Raw genomic sequence first — 23,460 nt, forward strand, 5'->3', positions numbered from 1 at the left:
CTCTTGTTTTATTTCTTTCTTTTTTTTTTAAGATTTTATTTATTTATTCATAAGAGACAGTGAGAGAGCCAGAGACATAGGCAGAGAGAGAAGCAGGCTCCATGCAGGGAGCCCAATGTGGGACTCAATCGCAGGACTCCAGGATCATGCCCTGGGCTGAAGACAGATGCTCAACCACTGAGCCACCCAGGCGTCGTCCCTATGCTCTTATTTTCATGTTTGAAAACAGCACTTGGTGCCTCTTGATGGAGTCATAGTCATAAAAAGCCTCACCGCTGCCCTAGGTGGATTGTCTGAGCTCCAATAGCTGTAATGGTGATGGAACCAGTACTTAAACACAGGATGTATGGCTATCAATTCACTCAAGTTCAGTTCCTTTTTTTGTTGTTGTTTTTGTTTGAAGTTAGTTTAATAATATAAAATATAAAATACGTTTGCAAAAAAATGCTATCTCTGGATGATATAAGTATATAATTTTTCCTTTTTTTCTCCATGCATTGTCTTTGTTTTCTATAATTAGCCATGCAAGTTTTGCTCCATGTCTATGTACTGCATAGATGCATACACATTTGTGGGTGTTTGTGTATTTGGCAATAAGCAGTTACATGGCAGGATCTTCTAAAGCTGTGTTATGTCTGACACTCTTAGGTTATCAAGAAGAAGCTGGTGGGATCCGTGAAGGCGTTACAGAAGCAATACGTGTCCTCGGACACAGTGGTCACTAGCGAGGATGGAGATGCCAACACCATGTGCAGTGCCCTTGAGGCCGTATTTCTCCACGGCCTGCTCGCCAAGCACATCCGAGCTGAGACTGGAGGGAAAGGAAGTAAAGCGCCCACCAGAAGCCTCTTCCTCAGCCTGTCTTCGGGCCCCTCCTGAAAGCTGTCACCCACAAGTGAGATTAGCTGGGGACCTGTGGGTGGGGGAGGAACTTCAGAGTGTGGGACTTGGGGCTCTCCTTGTCCAGCGGCATGGGAAAGCAACAGAGACACTCTGTGTTCTAGAGCGGAGATGGGCGAGGTAGGGGTTTTGTTAGACTAAGCCTCAGGAGCCCCTCCGCCCTCAGCAATGGCTAGGGGGTGCTTCAAGCCCATGGCTGGTCACCTTTAGCAAGAACCACCTCTATACCACAGTGTAGCAAACTTCAGTCGTTGCAACAGAGAATGTGTGGTCCACTAAGCCTAGAACCTTTACCATGTGGCCCTTTTACAAAAGAAGTTTGCTGACCCTGCCTTAGAATGTTTCAACAGCTATATTATACTCAGGACAAGGTATGGCATTTTTTATAAAAAGTGGAATCCAGAGTATCTGAATATTGACCCTAGGACGCTTGCCTCTGTGGCCCTGCTGCTAAGTGCCTGGGCTGTGAGCAAGTAGCTGGCACTGTTCCTCCTGGGGCTACTAAACTGCTAACTCTACAAAGTTGTTTCTTCATCTTTAAAATGGAGACTCCCTCATAGGACTGTCTGAGAATCCAATCAGATGCCTGGGAGTGCACTGCACACATAACAGTGTCTGGTAGACCCCTGAAGCGGCTTCTGAGCACTGAGCACATGACATAGAACTTTTGAACATTAAACGGGTGAATTTGTTTTTTTATTTTATTTATTTTTAAATATTTTATTTATTTATTTATGGGAGACACAGAGAGGCAGAGACGTAGGGAGAAGGAGGCACCCTTCAGGGAGCTTGATGTGGGACTCAATGTCAAGACCCTGGGATCATGCCCTAAGCTAAAGGCAGACGCTCAACCACTGAGCCACCCAGGCACCTCTAAGTGGGAGAATTTAGATAGAACATACTGGAAAGGAGCAATCTCTACCTATCCAGTGGGCTGGTGGCGTGATTTGGGTTCATTCACCTGTTGGAGTCCTCGTTCTCCCTCCTTCCTCCCATAGGCCAGCCATGTGTCTTTGTCATGTGTCTGGCTTTTATCTTTCATGAGTCTTGTGATTGGAAAATTCTAGCTGCAGGTCATTGAATCAGTGACTGTCCACCCTGGGTGGGAAGTGTTGTCCTGGGCATGATGAGAAAACTCGAGGGAAGAGGGTCAGGACCTACAGACCAGTGCTGGGCAGTGGTGTGAGAAAGCAGCAATCACTGAACACATGCAAATGAACAAATACTCATCCGCACCATCCATCTCAGAGCTGGGCTCGAAGTTGGTCTTTGCGTATCCCCAGACACCAGCTCTTCTTAGAGGGTATGTCTTAAGGGTAAAGAGTGTCATCAACATTTAAGAGTTCACTTAATTTTATTATATTTGTGACTTAAAATTAGGCATATATACCATGTGCTTATACCTCTTACAACCTTAAAATCACGACATCTACAAATTAAACATAAAGTATAAAACACATAACATTCCAAATGAGAGGTATTAATTTAATGTTTTCTGGAAATCAAATTGCAGTTTGCTTTGTGAATAGAGGATTGATGCCCTGAATGGCTTCTTTTGTGTTGGTTGGGTCTGATTACAGGGACCACTGAGTAGCACGACTCCAGTCCAAAGGTTAAGAATGTGGAGTCAGAAGATGGCAGAAGAGTAGGGTCCCCAAGTCACCTGTCCCCACCAAATTACCTAGATCACCTGCAAATCATCCTGAAAATCTACGAATTCGGCCTGAGATTTAAAGAGAGAACAGCTGGAATGCTACGGTGAGAAGAGTGCCTGCTTCTTAATCAGACGGGGGGGGGGGGGGGGGGGCGAGGGGGGAGAAATAAAGAAACAAAAGGCATCCGCGAGGAGCTGGGCTAAGGCCTGGACGAGTGTCCCCAGGACAGGAGAGCCCCGCCTGGAGAAGCAGGAGCTTCACCAATCTTCCCGGAGGGGAAGGCGCTTGCAGGGAGTTAGAGCAGGACCCCAGGAGGGGAGGGGATGCCCTCAGGATCCCCGGGACAAAACAGAGCACCTACGCCCCGGGGAGAGCGCCACACCCCGCGGCCGAGCTCCCTAAAGGGCTGCAGCACCTGCGTGGCCGGGCCTGGGAGTAGCTCGGGAGCGGCTCTGGCGGAGGCTCCCTGCGGAGGGGGCTGTGCAGCCCAGGGAGCACCTCGGCACCAGCTTCCGCAGAGGCTCCGCGCGGAGCGCCTGCGCGGCCTCGGGAGCAGCGCGGAGGCGGCATCGGCAGAGGAAGAGGCTCCGCGCAGAGGGGGCTGCGCAGCCCGGGAGCAGCTCAGAGTGGCTCTGTGGAGAGGGGCTGCACGGCCGCAAGCACGAATCCAACAGCGCAGACACATCCCAGGATCCGACCTCCCCCTGGGACAGGCAGAGGCCAGGAGGGCCCAGGACAGCAAGGACGCTCCTGTCCCTAGCTGAGCAGATCAGCGGCCCCGCCCCCGGAGCATACAGCCCCTGCAGACTAAGAGCTCCTTAGTTACTGCAGGAGCTGAATCCAGGGCTCCAGGGCTGGCCGCCGCCACTGTGGTTGTTCCTCCTGGGGCCTCACGGGGTAAACAACCCCCACTGAGCCTCACAGTGGCCTCACCAGGATAAGCAGCTTAAACATCTTTCACTGAGCCCTGCACCAGGCAGGGGGCTGAGCAGCTCCCCCAAGTGCTAACACCTGATAATCAGCACAGCAGGCTCCTCCCCCAGAAGACCAGCTAGACAGACGGGAAAAACAAATTATGGACCAAGCAGCACTGGAAAGTTCCAGGGGAAGTCGAGGGACTTACAGTATACAGAATCCGAGGATACTCCCCCCCACTTTTTTTTTTTGTTTTTGTTTTGATTTGTTTGGTGTCCGAGCCCCCCTCTTTTTTTATCTTTACTTTTTTCTTCTCTTTTTTCTCTTTTTTCTTCCTTTTCTTCTTTTCTCTTTTTTCTTTTTCTTTCCTCCTTTCTCTTCTCTTTTTCTCCTTTTTCCAATAGAACTTGTTTTTGCCACTCTGCACTGAGCAATATGTCTAGAATGAAAACCTCACTTCAAAAGAAAGAATCAGAAACAGTCCTCTCTCCCACAGAGTTACAATATTTGGATTACAATTCAATGTCAGAAAGCCAATTCAGAAACACTATTATAAAGCTACTGGTTGCTCTAGAAAAAAGCATAAAGGACATAAGAGACTTCATTACTGCAGAATTTAGATCTAATCAGGCACAAATTAAAAACCAATTGAATAAAAAAAAAAAAAAAAAAACCAATTGAATGAGATGCAATCCAAACTAGAGGTCCTAAGGACGAGGGTTAACGAGGTGGAAGAATGAGTGAGTGACAGAGAAGACAAGTTGATGGCAAAGAGGGAAACTGAGGAAAAAAAGAGACAAACAATTAGAAGATCATGAGGATAGATTAAGGGAAATAAGTGACAGCCTGAGGAAGAAAAGCCTATGTTTACTTGGGGTTCCCGAGGGCGCTGAAAGGGACAGAGGGCCAGAATATGTATTTGAACAAATCATAGCTGAAAATGCTCCTAATCTGGGAAGGGAAACAGGCATTCAGATCCAGTTAATAGAGAGATCCCCCCCTAAAATCAATAAAAACCGTTCAACACCTCGACATTTAATAGTTAAGCTTGCAAATTCCAACACCTCAATATTTAATAGTTAAGCTTGCAAGTTCCAACACCTCGATATTTAATAGTTAAGCTTGCAAATACCAAAGATAAAGAGAAGATCCGGGGATCCCTGGGTGTCTCAGTGGTTTAGCACCTGCCTTTGGCCAAGGGCGCGATCCTGGAGTCCCGGGATGGAGTCCCACGTTGGGCTCCAGGCATGGAGCCTGCTTCTCCCTCCTCCTGTGTCTCTGCCTCTCACTCTCTCTCACTCTCTCTCATAAATAAATAAAGTAAATAAATAATTAATAAATAAATAAATAAATAAATTTAAAAAAAGAAAAGAGGAGATCCTTAAAGCAGCAAGAGACAAGAAATCCCTAACTTATATTAGGTTAACAGCCGACCTCTCCACAGAGACCTGGCCGGCCAGTAGGGGTGGCAGGATATATTCACCGTCCTAAATGAGAAAAACATGCAACCAAGAGTACTATATCCAGCAAGGCTCTCATTCAGAACAGAAGGATAGATAAAGAGCTTCCAAGATAGGCAGGAACTGAAAGAATATGTGACCTCCAAACCAGCTCTGCAAGAAATTTTAAGGGGGACTCTTAAAATTCCCCTTTAAGAAGAAGTCCAATGGAACAATCCACAAAAACAGGGCCTGAATAGGTATCATGATGACACTAAACTCATTTCTTTCGATAGTAACTCTGAACGTGAATGGGCTTAATGACCCCATCAAAAGGCGCAGGGTGTCAGACTGGATAAAAAAGCAGGACCCATCTATTTGCTGTCTACAAGAGACTCATTTTAGACAGAAGGACACCTGCGGCCTGAAAATAAAAGGTTGGAGAACCATTTACCATTCAGATGATCCTCAAAAGAAAGCAGGGATAGCCATCCTTGTATCAGATAAACTAAAATTTACCCCGAAGACTATAGTGAGAGATGAAGAGGGACACTATATCATACTTAAAGGATCTATCCAACAAGAGGACTTAAGAATCATCAACATATATGCCCCGAATGTGGGAGCTGCCAAATATATCAATCAGTAACCAAAATTAAGACATACTTAGATAATAATACACTTATACTTGGTAACTTCAATCTAGCGCTTTCTACACTCGATAGGTCTTCTAAGCACAAAAACTCCAAAGAAACGAGAGCTTTAAATGATACACTGGACCAGATAGATTTCACAGATATCTACAGAACTTTACATCAAAACTCGGCTCAATACACATTCTTCTCAAGTACACATGGAACTTTCTCCAGAATAGACCACATACTGGGTCACAAATCGGGTCTGAACCGATACCAAAAGATTGGGATCGTCCCCTGCATATTCTCAGACCATAATGCCTTGAAATTAGAACTAAATCACAACAAGAAGTTTGGAAGGACCTCAAACACGTGGAGGTTAAGGATCATCTTGCTAAAACATGAAAGGGTCAACCAGGAAATTAAGGAAGAATTAAAAAGATTCATAGAAACTAATGAGAATAAAGATACAACCGTTCAAAATCTTTGGGATACAGCAAAAACAGTCCTGAGGGGGAAATACATCACAATACAAGCATCCATCCAAAAACTGGAAAGAACTCAAATACAAAAGCTAAACTTACACCTAAAGGGGCTTGGGAAAAAACAGCAGATATATCCTACACCCAGCAGAAGAAGAGAGTTAATAAAGATTCGAGCAGAACTCAACGAAATCGAGACCAGAAGAACTGTGGAACAGATCAGCAAAACCAGGAGTTGGTTCTTTGAAAGAATTAATAAGAAAGATAAACCATTAGCCAGCCTTATTAAAAATAAGAGAGAGAAGACTCAATAAAATCATGAATGAGAAAGGAGAGATCACTACCAACACCAAGGAAATACAAACGATTTTAAAAACATATTATGAACAGCTCTACGCCAATAAATTAGGCAATCTAGAAGAAATGGACGCATTTCTGGAAAGCCACAAACTACCAAAACTGGAACAGGAAGAAATAGAAAACCTGAAAAGGCCAATAACCAGGGAGGAAATTGAAGCAGTCATCAAAAACCTCCCAAGACACGAAAGTCCAGGGCCAGATGGCTTCCCTGGGGAATTCTATCAAACATTTAAAGAAGAAACCATACCTATTCTACTAAAGCTGTTTGGAAAGATAGAAAGAGATGGAGTACTTCCTAATTTGTTCTATGAGCCCTTAATTCCAAAACCAGACTTCACCTTAATTCCTAAACCAGACAAAGACCCCACAAAAAAGGAGAATTACAGACCAATATCCTTGATGAACATGGATGCAAAAATTCTCAACGATACACTAGCCAATAGGATCCAACAGTACATTAAGAAAATTATTCACCATGACCAAGTAGGATTTATCCCTGGGACAAAAGGCTGGTTCAACACTCGTAAAACAATCAATGTGATTCATCATATCAGCAAGAGAAAAACCAAGAACCATATGATCCTCTCAATAGATGCAGAGAAAGCATTTGACAAAATACAGCATCCATTCCTGATCAAAACTCTTCAGAGTGTAGGGATAGAGGGGACATTCCTCAACATCTTAAAAGCCATCTATGAAAAGCCCACAGCAAATATCATTCTCAATGGGGAAGCACTGGGAGCCTTTCCCCTAAGATCAGGAACAAGACAGGGATGTCCACTCTCACCACTGCTATTCAACTCAGTACTAGAAGTCCTAGCCTCAGCTATCAGACAACAAAAAGACATAAAAGGCATTCAAATTGGCAAAGAAGAAGTCAAACTCCCCCTCTTTGCCGATGACATGATACTCTACATGGAAAACCCAAAAGCCTCCACTCCAAGATTGCTAGAACTCATACAGCAGTTTAGCAGTGTGGCAGGATACAAAATCAATGCCCAGAAGTCAGTGGCATTTCTACACTAACAATGAGACTGAAGAAAGAGAAATTAAGAAGTCAATCCCATTTACAATTGCACCCAAAAGCATAAGATACCTAGGAATAAACCTAACCAAAGAGGTAAAGGATCTATACCCTAAAAACTATAGAACACTTCTGAAAGAAATTGAGGAAGACACAAAGAGATGGAAAAAGATTCCATGCTCATGGATTGGAAGAATTAATATTGTGAAAATGTCAATGTTGCCCAGGGCAATTTACACGTTTAATGCAATCCCTATCAAAATACCATGGACTTTCTTCAGAGAGTTGGAACAAATTATTTTAAGATTTGTGTGGAATCAGAAAATACCCCGAATAGTCAGGGGAATTTTAAAAAAGAAAACCATAGCTGGGGGCAGCACAATGCCAGATTTCAGGTTGTACTACAAAGCTGTAGTCATCAAGACAATGTGGTACTGGCACAAAAACAGACACATAGATCAATGGAACAGAATAGAGAACCCAGAGGTAGACCCTGAACTTTATGGTCAACTAATATTCGATAAAGGAGGAAAGACTGTCCACTGGAAGAAAGTCTCTTCAATAAATGGTGCTGGGAAAATTGGACATCCACATGCAGAAGAATGAAACTAGAATACTCCCTGCACCATACACAAAGATAAACTCAAAATGGATGAAAGATCTAAATGTGAGACAAGATTCCATCAAAATCCTAGAGGAGAACACAGGCAACACCCTTTTTGAACTCGGCCACAGTAACTTCTTGCAAGATACATCCAGGAAGGCAAAAGAAACAAAAGCAGAAATGAACTATTGGGACTTCATCAAGACAAGAAGCTTTTGCACAGCAAAGGATACAGTCAACAAAACTAAAAGACAACCTACAGAATGGGAGAAGATATTTGCAAATGACGTATCAGATAAAGGTCTAGTTTCCAAGATCTATAAAGAACTTCTTAAACTCAACAGCAAAGAAACAAACAATCCAATCATGAAATGGGCAAAAGACATGAAGAGAAATCTCACAGAGGAAGACATAGACATGGCCAGCAAGCACATGCGAAAATGCTCTGCATCACTGGCCATCAGGGAAATACAAATCAACACCACAATGAGATATCACCTCACACTAGTGAGAATGGGGAACATTAACAAGGTAGGAAACCACAAATTTCAGAGAGGATGCGGAGAAAGGGGAACCCTCTTGCACTGTTGGTGGGACTGTGAACTGGTGCAGCCACTCTGGAAAACTGTGTGGAGGTTCCTCAAAGAGTTAAAAATAGATCTGCCCTATGACCCAGCAATTGCACTGCTGGGGATTTACCCCAAAGATACAGATGCAGTGAAACACTGAGACACCTGCACCCCGATGTTTCTAGCAGCAGTGTCCACAATAGCCAAACTGTGGAAGGAGCCTCGGTGTCCATCGAAAGATGAATGGATAAAGAAGATGTGGTTTATGTATACAATGGAATATTACTCAGCCATTAGAAACAACAAATACCCACCATTTGCTTCGATGTGGATGGAACTGGAGGGTATTATGCTGAGTGAAATAAGTCAATCGGAGAAGGACAAACATTCATGGTCTCATTCATTTGGGGAATATAAAGAATAGTGAAAGTGAATAAAGGGGATGGGAGAAGAAATGGGTAGGAAATATCAGAAAGGGAGACAGAACATGGAAGACTCCTAACTCTGGGAAACGAACTAGGGGTGGTGGAAGGGGAGGAGGTCGGGGGGTGGGGGTGACTGGGTGGCGGGCACTGAGGGGGGCACTTGACGGGATGAGCACTGGGTGTTATTCTGTATGTTGGCAAATTGAACACCAATGAAAAATAAATTTATTATTTAAAAAAAGAGTGTGGAGTCAGAGCCACACTACTGGAGTCTTCCATCAACCAGCTCCCTGACTTGAGCAAGGCATTCAACCTTTCTGACCTTGCTGTTCTCCTTTGCAAAATGGGGATAAGAATGCTAAGAAGGATTAATGAGTTAAGGTATTTAAAGCACTTAGAGCAGCGTCAGACATAAGATGAGTGCTCCGGTAGGTGGTAGCATTGTCATTTTACTACTGGCATCCTGTGACATCAGTTCCCCCACTGTTCATCTCTATATACACAGCTGCAAAACTGTGGGTAGTGGTATTTGTCAAATGTCATTGTCATAAGGCCTGCTCTTGGGGGAAATGATTCTTCACATATGCAGCCCTCCTCCGTGCTTTTATTAGTGCCCCTGACCACCAGACAGTGGCATGAACTGCAACACGCTAGTCCACATGCTCAGGAAAAGAGCATGGAAGTGGTGCTTTATGAGGTGGTCATCCAGACCACCTCATAAAGGGGGGAGGGGCAGAGGGAGAGAGAGAAGCAGACTGCCCAATGAGCAGGGAGCCCGATGTGGGGCTCAATCCCTAGATCCTGAGATCATGACCTGAGCTAAAGGCAAATGCTTAACCTTCTGAGCCTCCCAGGCACTCTAGAATTTTTGAATAGACAGTTTTTGAGAAACACTGCCCTGAGCTAGACAGAACAAAAGTGGAAGGACTGGAGTGGTTTCAGTCCAATGTTGCATTTTCTTCAAACGTCTTGAAATTTTTCTTTCTTTTGCCTGTTCTTCAAAATTTCATCTCTTAAAAAACACAAAAAAACAAAACAAAACAAAACAAAAAACCCCTCATCTCTAGCACTTTTCTCCACTTGATGTATATCTCTCTTTATTCTCTTTGGGTCCTGACAACCACCACTGATTCTGGTGAGGCTCTGTGAACTTGATTTTACCTTGACCTTGGCGTTGATTTCTCAGAAGCTCTAAATTATCTTGGCATTTCTTATTCCAACACCCAGTCTACTCTGTCATTAAAATTTGTCTTACAGGGATCCCTGGGTGGCGCAGCGGTTTGGCGCCTGCCTTTGGCCCGGGGCGCGATCCTGGAGACCCGGGATCGAATCCCACGTCGGGCTCCCGGTGCATGGAGCCTGCTTCTCCCTCTGCCTATGTCTCTGCTTCTCTCTCTCTCACTGTGTGCCTATCATAAATAAATAAAATTTTAAAAAAATAAAAAATAAAAAATAAATAAAATTTGTCTTACAGATTAGGGTTCATTGATAAGCATTTTCATGCAAGTGAATATTTCCATAATTCTCCTTTCCTTACATTTCAATATTCATGAACATGGAAGCTAAGCAGTTTTACCAGTGATGATAAGAACAGCCACAGAAACAAATTGAGGTTACTGTTTATTGAGGACTTACTTTGTGCTAGACTCTCTCCTAAGCATTTTGCCTGTTATCTCACATAGCTTTTACCACAGTCACAAAAGGTGGATGCTGTTAGCATGCCTGTTTTATGGGTAAGGGAATAAAATCAACGAACTTAGGAACCTATGTGGGGCCACAGCAGTGTGCCAGCCCAAGCCAGGATTCTGGGGCCCTGCTTTTAACCAGTTGCCACCCAACCTCTCAGGACTTCATGAGGACTGGGACCTCACAGGGGACATCTGTCAAAAATCTGCCTCCCTAGTTCATTTCAGAAAGTGGTCTCATTCTGTCACAATGGTTTGGACACATGCAGTTGGTTAGCAAATGTCCCTTCCCTCGCTGCCTGTGGAAACTGCCCCTTTGTGTCCCGTGCCTGTTTGCTGCAAGCTGTGCTCTTGGATTCTCATTGGTCTATTTTTAGAGTGATGCTGAGAGTAAGAACCAGTACCGACCTGTCTTCTCCCATAACTATTCTGCCAAAACATTTACACTGTCATCTGATAGGTTACCCACTTGTTTGAGATATGATTCGCATAGCATAAAGTTGCCATTTTAAATTGTCCATTTCAGTGGGTTTAGTTTCCTCATCCTGTGAGGAAACCCCGTACCCATTAGCTGTTGATTTACTTATTCTGGACATTGAATATAAATGGAATCATACAATATGTGGCTTTTTGTGACTGCCTGCCTTCACTTAGTATGTTTTCAAGATTCCTCCGAGTTATAGTCATGATTGAATAATAGTCTATTGTGTGGATATACCACAGTTTGTTTATCTGTTCATCAGTTAGTGGACATTTATTTTATTCCCACTTTTTGGCTATTATGAATAATATTGCTATGAACATTCATGTACAAGTTTACTGTGGGCATTGTCTTTTCATTCTCATGGCTATATGCCCATGAGTTGAATTGCTGAGTCATATGGCAACTCTTTGTTTAACTTTTTGAGGAACTACCAAACTGTCCTTCACAAAAGCTACATCATCTCAAATTTCCACCAGCAGTGTGTAAGAGTTTCATTTTCTCTACATCTTTGCCAACACTTAGTATCCTCTTTTTTTAATCATTGGCATCCTAGTGGCACAAAGTAGTATCTTATTATGGTTTTGATTTTTATTTCACTACTATTTAATGATATTGAGCATCTTTTCATGTACTTACTGTCCATTTGTATACCTTTAGAGAAATTTCTCTGTAAATCCTTTGCCCATTTTTCAATTGAATTATTTGTTCTAGTGCTGTTGAATTATTAAGAGCTCTGTATATTCTGGATATTAGACCTTTATCAGATATATGATAATACTTAGATATACAATTTTTTCCCTATTATCCGGGTTGTCTTTTTACTTTCTTGATAGTATCCTTTTGAAGCACAAAAGCTTTTAGTTTTGATGAAGTCCAACTTAACTATATTTTATTGGTTGCTTATCTATTAGATGTCATATAAGCAACCATCACCTGATCCAAATCTATACGTGTTTCCTTCTAAGAGTTTTATGTCTTTAGCTCTTAACCTTAGGCCTTTAAAGCATTTGAGTTCATTTTTTACATGCTGTGAGATAGGAATCCAACTTCCTTCTTTTGCATGAGACTATTCACTTATCCCAGCACCATTTGTTGAAAAGACTATTCTTCCTCCACTGAAATGTCTTGGGTTGAAAAATCAGTTGCCCCTAAATGCACGGGTTGGTCACCAATACTTGACTAGCTAGCATGTCTTGAAATGTTGTTTAGGGTTGTGATGTTGTAGATAAGAGCAGAGCTCAGTCAGAAGACATTAAGGTAAAAACTTGAGTTATAAAATCCCCATTTCCATAAGGTGACATTAAAGGGAGTTTGACATATCTTCTGACCTAGTCTAAGCCATCAGGGCGGATATGTGCAATCTCTTGGGTACCAGATAGCTTTAAATCTTCATTTGCGTATGACATACTCGACTGGGTTCATAAGCAGAGGAGGAAACAGCAAATGGGTTTACTTCAGAAACAGAACTTGTATTCTCAGAAGCCTCAGGAGGAGGGGGAGCAGCCAGTAGCCTGTGGGCCTTTTAGAAAGCCCAGAAGTATGTTTTCATGTGCGTGGGAGTATGTGTGTGTATGTGTACAGAAGGCTCCCTATAGCCCCGAAGCACCACTGATGGGCAGGAAGAGCCAGTCCCATTGGAGGAGTTAGCAGTTGCCCACCCCATGTACGCTTGTGTACACACTCGTGTACCTTGTGTACACCAATCTCCAGTAGCAGTTCCTAGAACAGCAGGCTTCTCTGACTCTACATGCAGTCTGGGTCTGAGGTACACCAGCCCTTGCACTCACCCCCACCCTGCTGTCCACTGAATGTTCCAGGAACAGAGTGGGTTCTCACTTCACCTAGTCCACGTCCTGGGGAGTGGGTTCCTGGGGCTCAGCTGTTTGTGCTGTTGGGGAGCCCGGCTCTCAGACACTATTCCCTGGGGCTCTGCCACAATAGCATGAGGAAATGGTTGCCTACACAGCCATTTGCTTGGCCGAGCAAGCTCTCCAGGCCCGCAGTAGCCTGTTCAGAAAGCAAAAGCAGTGGGTAGTTTCTGTTCACATCAGTCCTTTCCACAGCCTTGTGAGCTTTGTCACTGGAGATCCTGGGACCTTGGGTCACTTGGCCATCCACTCTGCCTAAGTCCCAGCTGGGGAGAAGCTTCATGAGGAGTGTCAGAGGAGGGCTGTGTGGAAGCAAGGGAGCAATGAATGATGAGGAGAGTGTTGTTTGTTTTGGTTTTAAAATCACATAACAGGAGTTTTCCATTCATAACCACTGCCCTAGTAGCCTTGGGCATTCTCACAGACAACCTGTCACACAGGTTTCTTTGTTTAAAAACTTCTAGGGTGTTGTCGGAATTCACCAAAGCCCGGGTAAACTCTGTGCCAAACAACAGACTAAGCGGAGAAGTGGAGATTCCCACAGGACAAGCCTCACTGTCCCTCCCCAGCCTGGAAACCAGCATCCCGTTTGATGTACCCGCAGAGCCCCTTCTGGCCCAGGCATCCCCTGAGATCCAAGATGGGTACCACAAGCAGGAGCCACCTGTGCAGGCACCTGACACCCTCGGCTTGCAGCAGTTGGGCCCTGCCCAAGCTGTCCCTTCAAGAAGGGCTTCGGACCAGCAGTCTCCCAGAAGTGTGAGAGAGGTGGCCAGAGCAGTGTGCCAGGGGAATGGCCAGCAGGAGCCTCTGGAAGATGATGGATCTATGTGGAGCCTTGGAGTGTCCTCACCCACCAGTCCAGTGAGTGGTACAAGTTTTTCAGGGGGGCGATCTTGGGGAGATATCTCAGAGCTGGTACACGGTGTCTCCAGCTAGTTACCCTGGTGGATGGTGCCTCCAGCTAGTTACCCTAGTTACCCTGAATGATCTCTACCTCCTCTCCAATAGCCCCTCATATCTCTCATGGTGGATGTGAGCCCGACACTGTGCCAGTCCCTTCCCATAAGGGTCTCTTGTCATCTCGCATCAATCCTGTGGAGAAGATAATTCTCATCTGATGATAGACTCTGCTCTTAACCACTGCCGCTTATCAGTGTTAAGGCCTCAGGCCAGGCGCTTCACCTCACTAAGCCTTCCTCCTTAGCACTTGTTATTATTCATATTTTCTAAAATACCAGGCTTTGAGAATACTCATCTTGAAACATAAACGAGATTTAGAACTGCACTGTCCTATATGGCAGCCACTAGCTGCACGTGGCTACTGAATGAGCACCTAAAATGTGGCTGTGCAAACTGAGATAAGCTGTGTAAAATAAACACTGGATTTTGAAGGTTTAGTATAAAGAAAGTGAAATATCTCAATAATTTTTAATTACATACATATTACAATAAGAATATTTGTGATATATTTGATATATTATCAAAATTAATTTCACTAGTTTCTTTTTATATTTTAAAAATGTGGCTAGTAGAACATTTCCAGAACATTTAAAATGACACACGTGACTGGAATTCTATTTCTGTTAGGCAGTGCTGTTCTAGAATAAGCCTGTCTACTTTGTTGATAATCCAAGGGAAACTAACCCTGGGAATCTTCTAAGCAGAGCCATGGGTCAGAAGCTAAGAACAATCGTCAAAGCTGTGGACCCAAACTCTTTTGCCATTGCATATTTGTTCTTGTGTCATGAACAGCCCAGATAGGAGTTGTATGCACATAGACACACAAAACCCTGAGTTTATCCCAGCTCTGTCTGGGGTTCCTGTTGGGTTATAGTCTTGCTTTTTCGGCTCCATTCATGCGTGTCTCTCATCTGGCCTGTAGCTTCCAGATCCTGTAACTCAGGATGGGGCCAAGGCCATGAAATAGATGAGGAGACACACACGCACACACACACACACACACACCCTTTTCTTAACAGCTTTCTTGAGCTATAACCAATACCCTGCAATTCACCTCACTAAAGTGTATAATTCAGCTTTTTTTCATATATTTGCAAAGTTGTACAGCTATCACTACAATTGAATTTGAAAACATTCCATCCGCCATAAAAGAAATCCCTTGCCATTAGCAGTGACTTCCCATCTGCCTCTCCTCCCCCAGCCTCACTCCTCTTATTGCCTGCAACCACTGATGTTTGTCAATAGATTTGCAGTTCTGGACATTTCACATAAATGGAATCATGTAATATGTAATCTTTTGTGACTGGCTTCTTCCAACTAACATATTGTTTTCAGGATTCATCCCTGTTATAGGCTGGTCTGTACCCCAATGACTAATAGTTCACTGTAGATCCCTTTGTACGAACATGTCACATTCTGTTTTGTCTTTCATCGGTTGATAATCATTTGGGTTTCTTCCCCATTTTTTTGGCCATTACAAATAATATTGCAATGAACATTCATGTACAAGTTTTTGTGTTGATATATATTTTTAATTGTCTTGGATGCATACCTAACAGTAGAATTTCTGGGTCACATGGTAACTCTATATTTAACCTTTTGAGGAACTGCCAAACTATTTTCCAAAGCAGCTGCCCCATTTTATATTCCCACCAGCAGTGTATTCTACATTCTTACCAACAGATCTTATGGTTTTTAAAAAAATTGTTATTATAGCTATCCTAGGGGGGGTGAGAACTAGTATTTCATCATGGTTTTGATTTGCATTTCTTTAATGACTAATGATGTCGAGTATTATCTTTCTATGTGCCTTTTGGCCATTTATGTATCGGCTTTGGAGAAATATCTATTCAGAACCTTGACCCATTTTTAAATTGAATTTTTTTGTCCTTTTATTATTGAGTCATAATAGTTCTTTATATATTCTGGGTTCTCTACCCTTTTTAGATATATAATTAGGAATTATTTTCTCCCATCCTGTAAGTTGTCTTTTTACTTTATTGGTGGTATCATTTGCAGCATTAATGTTTTCAGTTTTGATATAGTCCAATATATCTGGGGTTTTCTTTTTGTATCATTTGTGCTTTTGGTGTCATATCTATACCCATTTCCTAATTTAAGGTCGCAAAAATCTACTCTTACGTGTTCTTATAAAATTTTTATAATTTTAGCTCTTATATTTCGATCTATGATCCATTTTGAGTTGATTTTTTAATATGGTATAAGGATGAAGTCCTGCTTGATTCCTCTGCATAGGGATATCCAATTGTACCAGCACCATTTGTTAAAAAGACTATAATTTCCCCCTTTAGAAAGCTTTTGAGAAATGATGTAAAGTGATCCTCAGTACATATCTCAGTGAGTACTTATATACGATTACACTCTGTAACCACCATCCAGATTAAAATATAGACCCTTTCTAGCCCACCACAAGGCTCTCTTATGCCTTCTCCCATTGTTCCCCTCCATAGGAAGTATCCATTCTGACTTCTAGCACCATAGATCCATTTTTCCTCTTCAGGTACATGGAATCATACAATATGTACTCTTGCCTCTTTCGCTGAGCATTATGTCTGTGAGAGTCACCTGTGCATTTTCCATTGTTCTGTAATATTCCATTGTAAGAATATATCCTGATGCATCTATCCATTCTCCTGCCAACAGACATTTGGGTTGTTTCCAGGTTTTGGCTATTATGACGAAAGCTGCTGTGAACATTCTTGCTCTTGCCTTTATACTCTTTTCTGTGGGTATATAATCTAGTAATAAAATTGCCATTGTCATCATATAGGCATATGTTTACCTTTAGCAGATAATGCCAAGCATTTTCTAACAGTGCTTGTACTGATTTGTACCCACACTAGCAATATGTGAGTATTTTCATTGCTCTTTATCCTAGCTGGTGGTGTCATCAGTCTTTTGACTTTTACCACCTTAACAGGTGTGCAGTGATTAAAGAATCCCTTCTGTACCTGTACACTGACAGGACTTGGATGCCCTATATTTTCTCCCTATCCTTGGAGTCTCTGAAATGCTTCCAAGTGAGAAACAATGAGAGGATGTTAAGTGACAGTCATGGAATTGAGACCATCCGAGATATCCTGCCAGATGCGAGCCTTGGGGGCCCATCTTGCTTCAAAATCCTCCCGGCCAAGGCTGTCCTGAAGCCTCAGGCTGGGAATGCTGAGGAGGCCGTTCTATGGAGGGAGCTGGTGCGCAAGGTCCTGGCGTCCTACTTGGAGACAGCAGAAGAGGCGGTGACACTGGGCGGCAGTCTGGACAAGAACTGTCAGGAGGTGCTGCAATTCGCCACAAGGGAGAACGGGAGAACGGCTTCCTACTGCAGTACCTGGTGGCCATCCCCACGGAGAAAGGCCTTGACTCCCAGGGCTGCTTCTGTGCAGGTGCCCGCTTGCCTTCCCACCACCCCCAGTGCACTCACCTCCTCTGCCTCAAGTCGGCTTCCTAATTTAGGCGCTCTGCCCTTTCCTGGCTCTCCACCTCTGCCCCCACACCACCCCTGGGATGTTGCGGCAAATTGCCCCTGCTTCTCCCCGGAACCCACGCAGGCCAACACCCCTGCCGAGGGTTGGCACCTGTGGGTGGCAGCTCTTCGAAGTGCTGCTCTCTGCTTAGGGAGTTCCATCCAGGGAGCTCTGGTCTCCACCCTTTCATTATCATTATCATATTACCATATCCTTAGCTTCTTTTGGAGCAGGGACATGGCATCCTTCCAAATGTTTCTGCATGCTTTTGCAAGTGCACACAGTCTTTTTCGGCTACAAAAATGGGCTCATACTACTCTGTTCTGTGCAACAGAACTTCTCTGATGATGAAAATGTTCTAGATCTATGCTGTCCACTATGGTAACTACAAGCCACATGTGGCTCCTGAGTACTTCAAATGTAGCTATTATGATGGAAGGAACTGAATTTTCACTTTAATGTAAAGGTATTTAAACTGAAATGGGTACCTGTGGCTTATGGCCACTGTTTGAGACAGCACAGCTATTTATACTGTTCTGCAACTTGGTTTTTTTTCCACTTAAGAATATATTATAGATATTATTCTAAGTCAGTACACCTGCTATATTATTACCATCATTAAATCTGATTCTCCTGTGGGGGCACTGGGCCAGCTGCTTTATTTGGATTATTTCATTTATTCCTCACAATACCTATCCCATGGTAGAGCCAGATGAGGACCTTGACGGTCCTAGAACCTTGCTCTAGCCAGGCCCCCACAGGGACCCAGACACCCATTTCCATCACCTTGGTTCTCCAGGTGAACTGTGAAAACTTTGCCCTGCTGCAGAGTTCCATAACAGGAGAAATGGCTGCTAGGGGTTTGAGGCTAGAGTTGGCTAGAGCCTGTGGGACTTGAGAGGATAGTCTGCTTCGGGCATCTGGAAGGAAGTGGTAGGTTTTCTTCCTGCAGAAAATGTTTTCAAGTCCCAGATCACCCCCTCCCCCTGCGAACCCCTAACACTTGCACCCGGTACCTTCAGCCTGTGGGTGTTAGGCTTAGGGTGAAGGCCAGGACCCCAAGGCTTATGAGGAGAGTCCCCCAGTGGGTGTGAATGCTGGCAGGGGGCAGCTCTTATTGTGCCTGTCACCTGCCAGCTCGTGGGCCGAGACTGAATCTGAGGAGCTGGGCTTCCTTCTTGCTGCAAGCACAGCTCTGTGGCTAAGCAGATACCCACCATTGACATTTGGCTGTATTCATAGTTTGCAAGGCACTTTCAAAATCTCCTCTCATTTAAACTTTGTGATCTCTCCACAGGAAAGCAAGTAACAGCAGACTTTTATAGACACTGAAACAGAACCTTGCAAAAATTCATTGAAGGGTTAGGATGAGGCAGCTATTAAACAGAAGAGGTAGCCCTTCTAGTCCCAAGGCTAGACTCTCCCCTGGCCCTGTGGGAGACAGGCATGCACTCAGGATTTGAGCCAGGCCTTTGCTTTACCCTGGACATACCCCACTCCGCTTCTCACTGCCCGCTGCTGTGGAAGGACCTCTAGCAGAGGGGCTAAAGCTGGGCTCTGCACCACCATCCTGCAGGGCCAGGCATCTCTGACTCCAGGCTGGCCCCAGGCAATGTCCAGACACCCCCTGCCTTCTGCTGGCTTCCCCACCCACTCCCTGTGGCCGGCCCCAGGTCCCCAGCTCCCACCCTGCTTACCGAGGCCCAGACTTGGTTGCTTCTACTTCTGGGCCTCAGTGGAGGGGCAGACCTACAGAAGGTTGGCACCGGTGAGCAAGCAGTGGAAACACTGAACACAGCTACACAGAAGAGGATGTGGGCTCTAACAGCAACCTAACCCAAATCCAGTGCCCAGCTATGCCGTGTAATCGGCCCATGACTGAGCAGGTCTCCACCATTCTGGGTACCAATGTTTCAGCTGTAAAATGGCAACAATAATTACTAATGGTGTTCTGCTATAAAGACTAATTAATAGGGTTATTTGGTGGGGTGCATATGAGTGAGGGTGGTTTTATCTCTCTACCCTTTTTAATCTATCCTTCCCTTAAAGAGTTGGTCCTTCTGCTTAGTAACTTCTGCATTGTTTGTAGACTCTGGCCCTGCCACTGCTCACTCTCCCACTGTCCTTCTCCCCAGGCTGCTCCCGACAGATTGGCTTCTCATTTGTACGACCCAAGCTTTGTGCCTTCTCTGGCCTCTATTACTGTGACATCGGCCACCAAGACGATGCCTCGGTGATTCCGGCCAGGATCATCCACAACTGGGACCTCACCAAGCGCCCGGTAAGCCCTGAGCCCAGCCTGTTGTGGCCACACAAGGCTGCTAAGTGACAGACGAATGATCATACTTCTTTGCTGCTGCTCTTCATCTCTGTAAAGGAGGCTGGCTCTCGGGAAGCCTGTGTCACTGGTTCAGGCCCCATGATGGAGGGGGAGCCAGCAAGCAAACAATGCAGTGCTGGTCTATAGCTTTGAGCAGAGCTCTGTCAGTGTCTGCCTTGATCCTCAGGTAGAGGTCTAAGGATGATTCTCTGCAGCTCCCCATGGCTACAGACAAAACTAAGGTACCAGCAGCCAGATGGATAGATAGACAGACAGACGAGGATAGGCAGGTTAGGAAGGATAATTAGGATAGATTACATATATAACCGGATGGTGGATGGATGTGGATGGACAGGTGGGTGGGTGGGCTGGCCAACCAGCTGCACCTCCCCTTGGAGCAGTCAGCCTTTTCCATGGATCTGTTTCCACACGTTTGTAAAGTTGGTATCATCCTGGACTCATACTGCTTTAGAACGTGCTTTGTCGACTTAGCATCACTTAGTCTTGGGTACTGTTTTATGTTCACCAAGTGCTTTTGAATTGGATGTATCCCAGGATCGTTCACATTTCTTCCTCTACACCTGAGCTTACCACTTACCGAACTGTGTTACCATTAGCAAATTATTTAGCTTTAGTTTCCTGGTCTCTAAGGAGGGATTAATAAGTGTGCACCTCAGGGTTGTGTAAGAACTAACAGAGACAGGACCCACCAGTCTCTCAGAGCCCCTACATCAGAGCCCTTTCCTTCTCCTGAGGCCTGTCACACCTTTGGCCCCTGGTTCACTTGGTCAGGGCCTGCTTCTAAGAACACAAGCTTGGCTTCACCCCAAAGGCACAGATTTCTGTTTAAGACAGACACAGATGCATAAGTAAGGGATTTGCTTCTCAGAAGCTCCAGGCCTACTGGCTGAGCAACCTTGATGTGCAGATGTGTCCTGAGAGTGCAGGGAAGGGTTGTGTGTCACCCCAGCCTCCACCATGCTGGGGACTGGGACCCCAAGAACAGTAGCTTCACTTTGGCTTTTTGGTTGGTTACCTTGTCCTCACTCCTGCCCTCAGTGGTAAGTATTTAACTAACTACACATAGAATATTAAACTCAGAACCACCACAAATGCAAATCGTTCTTTGGCCGTAAAACACACTCACTATTTACAACACCCGGACACTGGTTAAGCCATCTTCTTATTTATTGCTGCAATCCTTGTGCCACTTCTTTCTCCCTACTGGAAAATGACAGTACTTTTCTGGGTATGTCTGAGATCAGGAAATATCCAGCTCTCGCTCTCTCAGAGATCCCTGGCCTGGGAAAGACAGGAACATTCGAAATAGAAAGTGGCTGGCTCGTGGGTGAGGGGCCTTATTGTTCACTGTTACCGCTGGCTGACCCATTTGTGCAGGGTCTGGCTGGCACTTGGCAGCATGTCAGCGCAGGACCAGGGATACTTCCTCGCCTAGACAGGCCTGCAAGCCCACAGGCCAGGAACAGTCCGGGGGAGCAGGAAGCTCCTGCCTGTCCATAGCACTTGGCAGTTTTCAGCACGCATTCCTCTGTGTGATTTCATCAGAGCCTCGCCCAAGGCTTGAAGCGAGTCATGGGACAGGCCAGGCGATATGGAGAAGAGCAGTCTGAGAGGAGTCCCTGGGCCTTTGCTGCTCGACTGCCCATCAGGTCACAGGCTGGTACTTCAGGGCTCTGAGAAATGGTAAAAGGAGTTGTCTGTTGCTGGGAGAGGCAAGAGATGGCAGTGGAACTGGATGACAGGAGGCCAGAGTCTCCTAAGCCCCCAGTGTGACCGTCTCCCGAGGGCCCTGTTACATTCCCAACGCTTCAGGGGCCAGCTGGGCCACACGGACACTCAGAGTCTGAAGGCAGCTCCCATTCCTGAGGATATGCTATGTGCCAGGAGCTTATGGATTTTCTTTTAATCTGAACTCAAAATAATCCCATAAGGGAGGTGCTTTTATTTTCCCCACTTTACAGACAAGGAAACTGAGTCACGGAGAGGTTAAATAATTGTCACAGGGTCACACTGCTAGGAAGTAATAGAGTTGGGATTCAAATTCAATTCTGACTTGAAACCCCAACTCCAAGTTGATGGTGAAGAACGTCTCAGCTCCTCCGTCCTTTTCTTTATTTTTTTACAAGATTTTTTTTTATTTTTTTATTTTAATTTTTATTTATTTATGATAGTCACACAGAGAGAGAGAGAGAGGCAGAGACATAGGCAGAGGGAGAAGCAGGCTCCATGCACCGGGAGCCCGATGTGGGATTCGATCCCGGGTCTCCAGGATCGCGCCCTGGGCCAAAGGCAGGCGCCAAACCACTGCGCCACCCAGGGATCCCTCCTCTGTCCTTCTCGTCACAGTGAGGAGGCCACTGAAGGGGAGAGAGGCTTCTCGTTAGTTGATGAAACAGCCATCTGTGCAAAGATCACACTTCAGTTTAGACCCGGGCTCCACTTTCTGCAGGTAGATTAGATAGGCCACTTTAGCTTCTGTGAGCCTTCACTTCTTCATCTATAAAATGGGGATGATGACACCTTCCCCATTGGAATGTCATAAGCATGAGGAAAGGATGGGGCTGAGGATCTCTGTCTGGCACATGGCAGGTTCTCAGTAACTGACTTTGGCATTAGGGTCAGGACTGAGAGTGGGACCTGCAACACCCTATCAGTTGGGAAAGCCTGGGATTGATCGTTCACCTCCACACAGGGACTTAGGGGAGCCTGGGTTGGTGCTGCTGGCAAGAGCTGGGGAAGTTGGAAAACCTCCTTAAGCTGGCTCTGATCTGTGGCTTCCTGTGGCTGGAGCCTGACTCAGATAGTCACCTGGTTCCTGCATGGTTGGCCTCAGGCAGTGCCTGTTCCATGAGGCAGGAAAGTGGGGGCTGGGAAGACAGGAAAGAATGGGAAGGGTCTGTGGGCCCAGGGGGAGAAGGGCAGCAGCTGGTGCCATGGAGGGAGAATAGGTCTGGGCATTAGGTTAACTGGGGTCAGATCTTGACTTTTCTGAGCTATGGACATAGGCCCAGTCACTTCGACCCTGAGCCTCAGTTCTCTCGTTTGTAAAATGAAGATGGCACCATGTCCCTTGGAGCTGGGTGGCTGGGTGAGTGAGTAGGTAAGACCGTGCCCATCCCAGAGGCGCTCACCATCCTGTCCCATCCCCACTATGTGGTGTGCCCCAGATCTGCCGGCAGGCCCTGAAGTTCCTGATGCAGATCCGGGCCCAGCCCCTCATCAACCTGCAGCTGGTGAACACCTCGCTGTATGAGCATGTGGAGCAGATCCACCTCATCAGGGGATGCCGGAAGCAGCTGAAGCTTCTGGGGGATTACCTGAGCCTGTACCAAAGCAGAGCTCTGACAGAGCTGAGCATCCTGGACGCACACACACACACACACACACACACACACACACACACACACAGCTAACACCAGCACAAGATGCCCTCTTGGGAGAAATGCCAGGGCTGGGCAGAAATCACTTTCCCATTGGGTTTGGGAAATGACCACATACTTGGAGAGTGGCTTTTACCTGCTCATGTATTCATTCATTCATTCATTCATTCAACAGATATTTACTGAGAACATTCGAAGATACCAGGCTTGTGGGCTCAACGCTGAGCAAGGCAGACCCAGGATCTA

General features: G+C 45.2%; 1 protein-coding gene across 1 annotated transcript in view; it reads left to right on the forward strand.

Moving 5' to 3' along the window:
- The window catches only part of LOC112912653 (putative pleckstrin homology domain-containing family M member 1P), a 39,872-nt gene that overhangs the window by 7,968 nt on the left and 8,444 nt on the right, over positions 1-23,460 (forward strand). Inside the window, 7 exon segments of the mRNA XM_072746971.1 lie at positions 649-895; positions 2,481-2,658; positions 13,510-13,909; positions 16,995-17,322; positions 17,325-17,412; positions 19,629-19,774; positions 23,002-23,191. Of these exon segments, the coding sequence (XP_072603072.1) occupies positions 13,839-13,909; positions 16,995-17,322; positions 17,325-17,412; positions 19,629-19,774; positions 23,002-23,191 (823 nt within the window). The 5' untranslated portion in view covers positions 649-895; positions 2,481-2,658; positions 13,510-13,838.

This window comes from Vulpes vulpes, chromosome 2 (assembly GCF_048418805.1).
Source record: "Vulpes vulpes isolate BD-2025 chromosome 2, VulVul3, whole genome shotgun sequence".
Taxonomy (NCBI): domain Eukaryota; kingdom Metazoa; phylum Chordata; class Mammalia; order Carnivora; family Canidae; genus Vulpes; species Vulpes vulpes.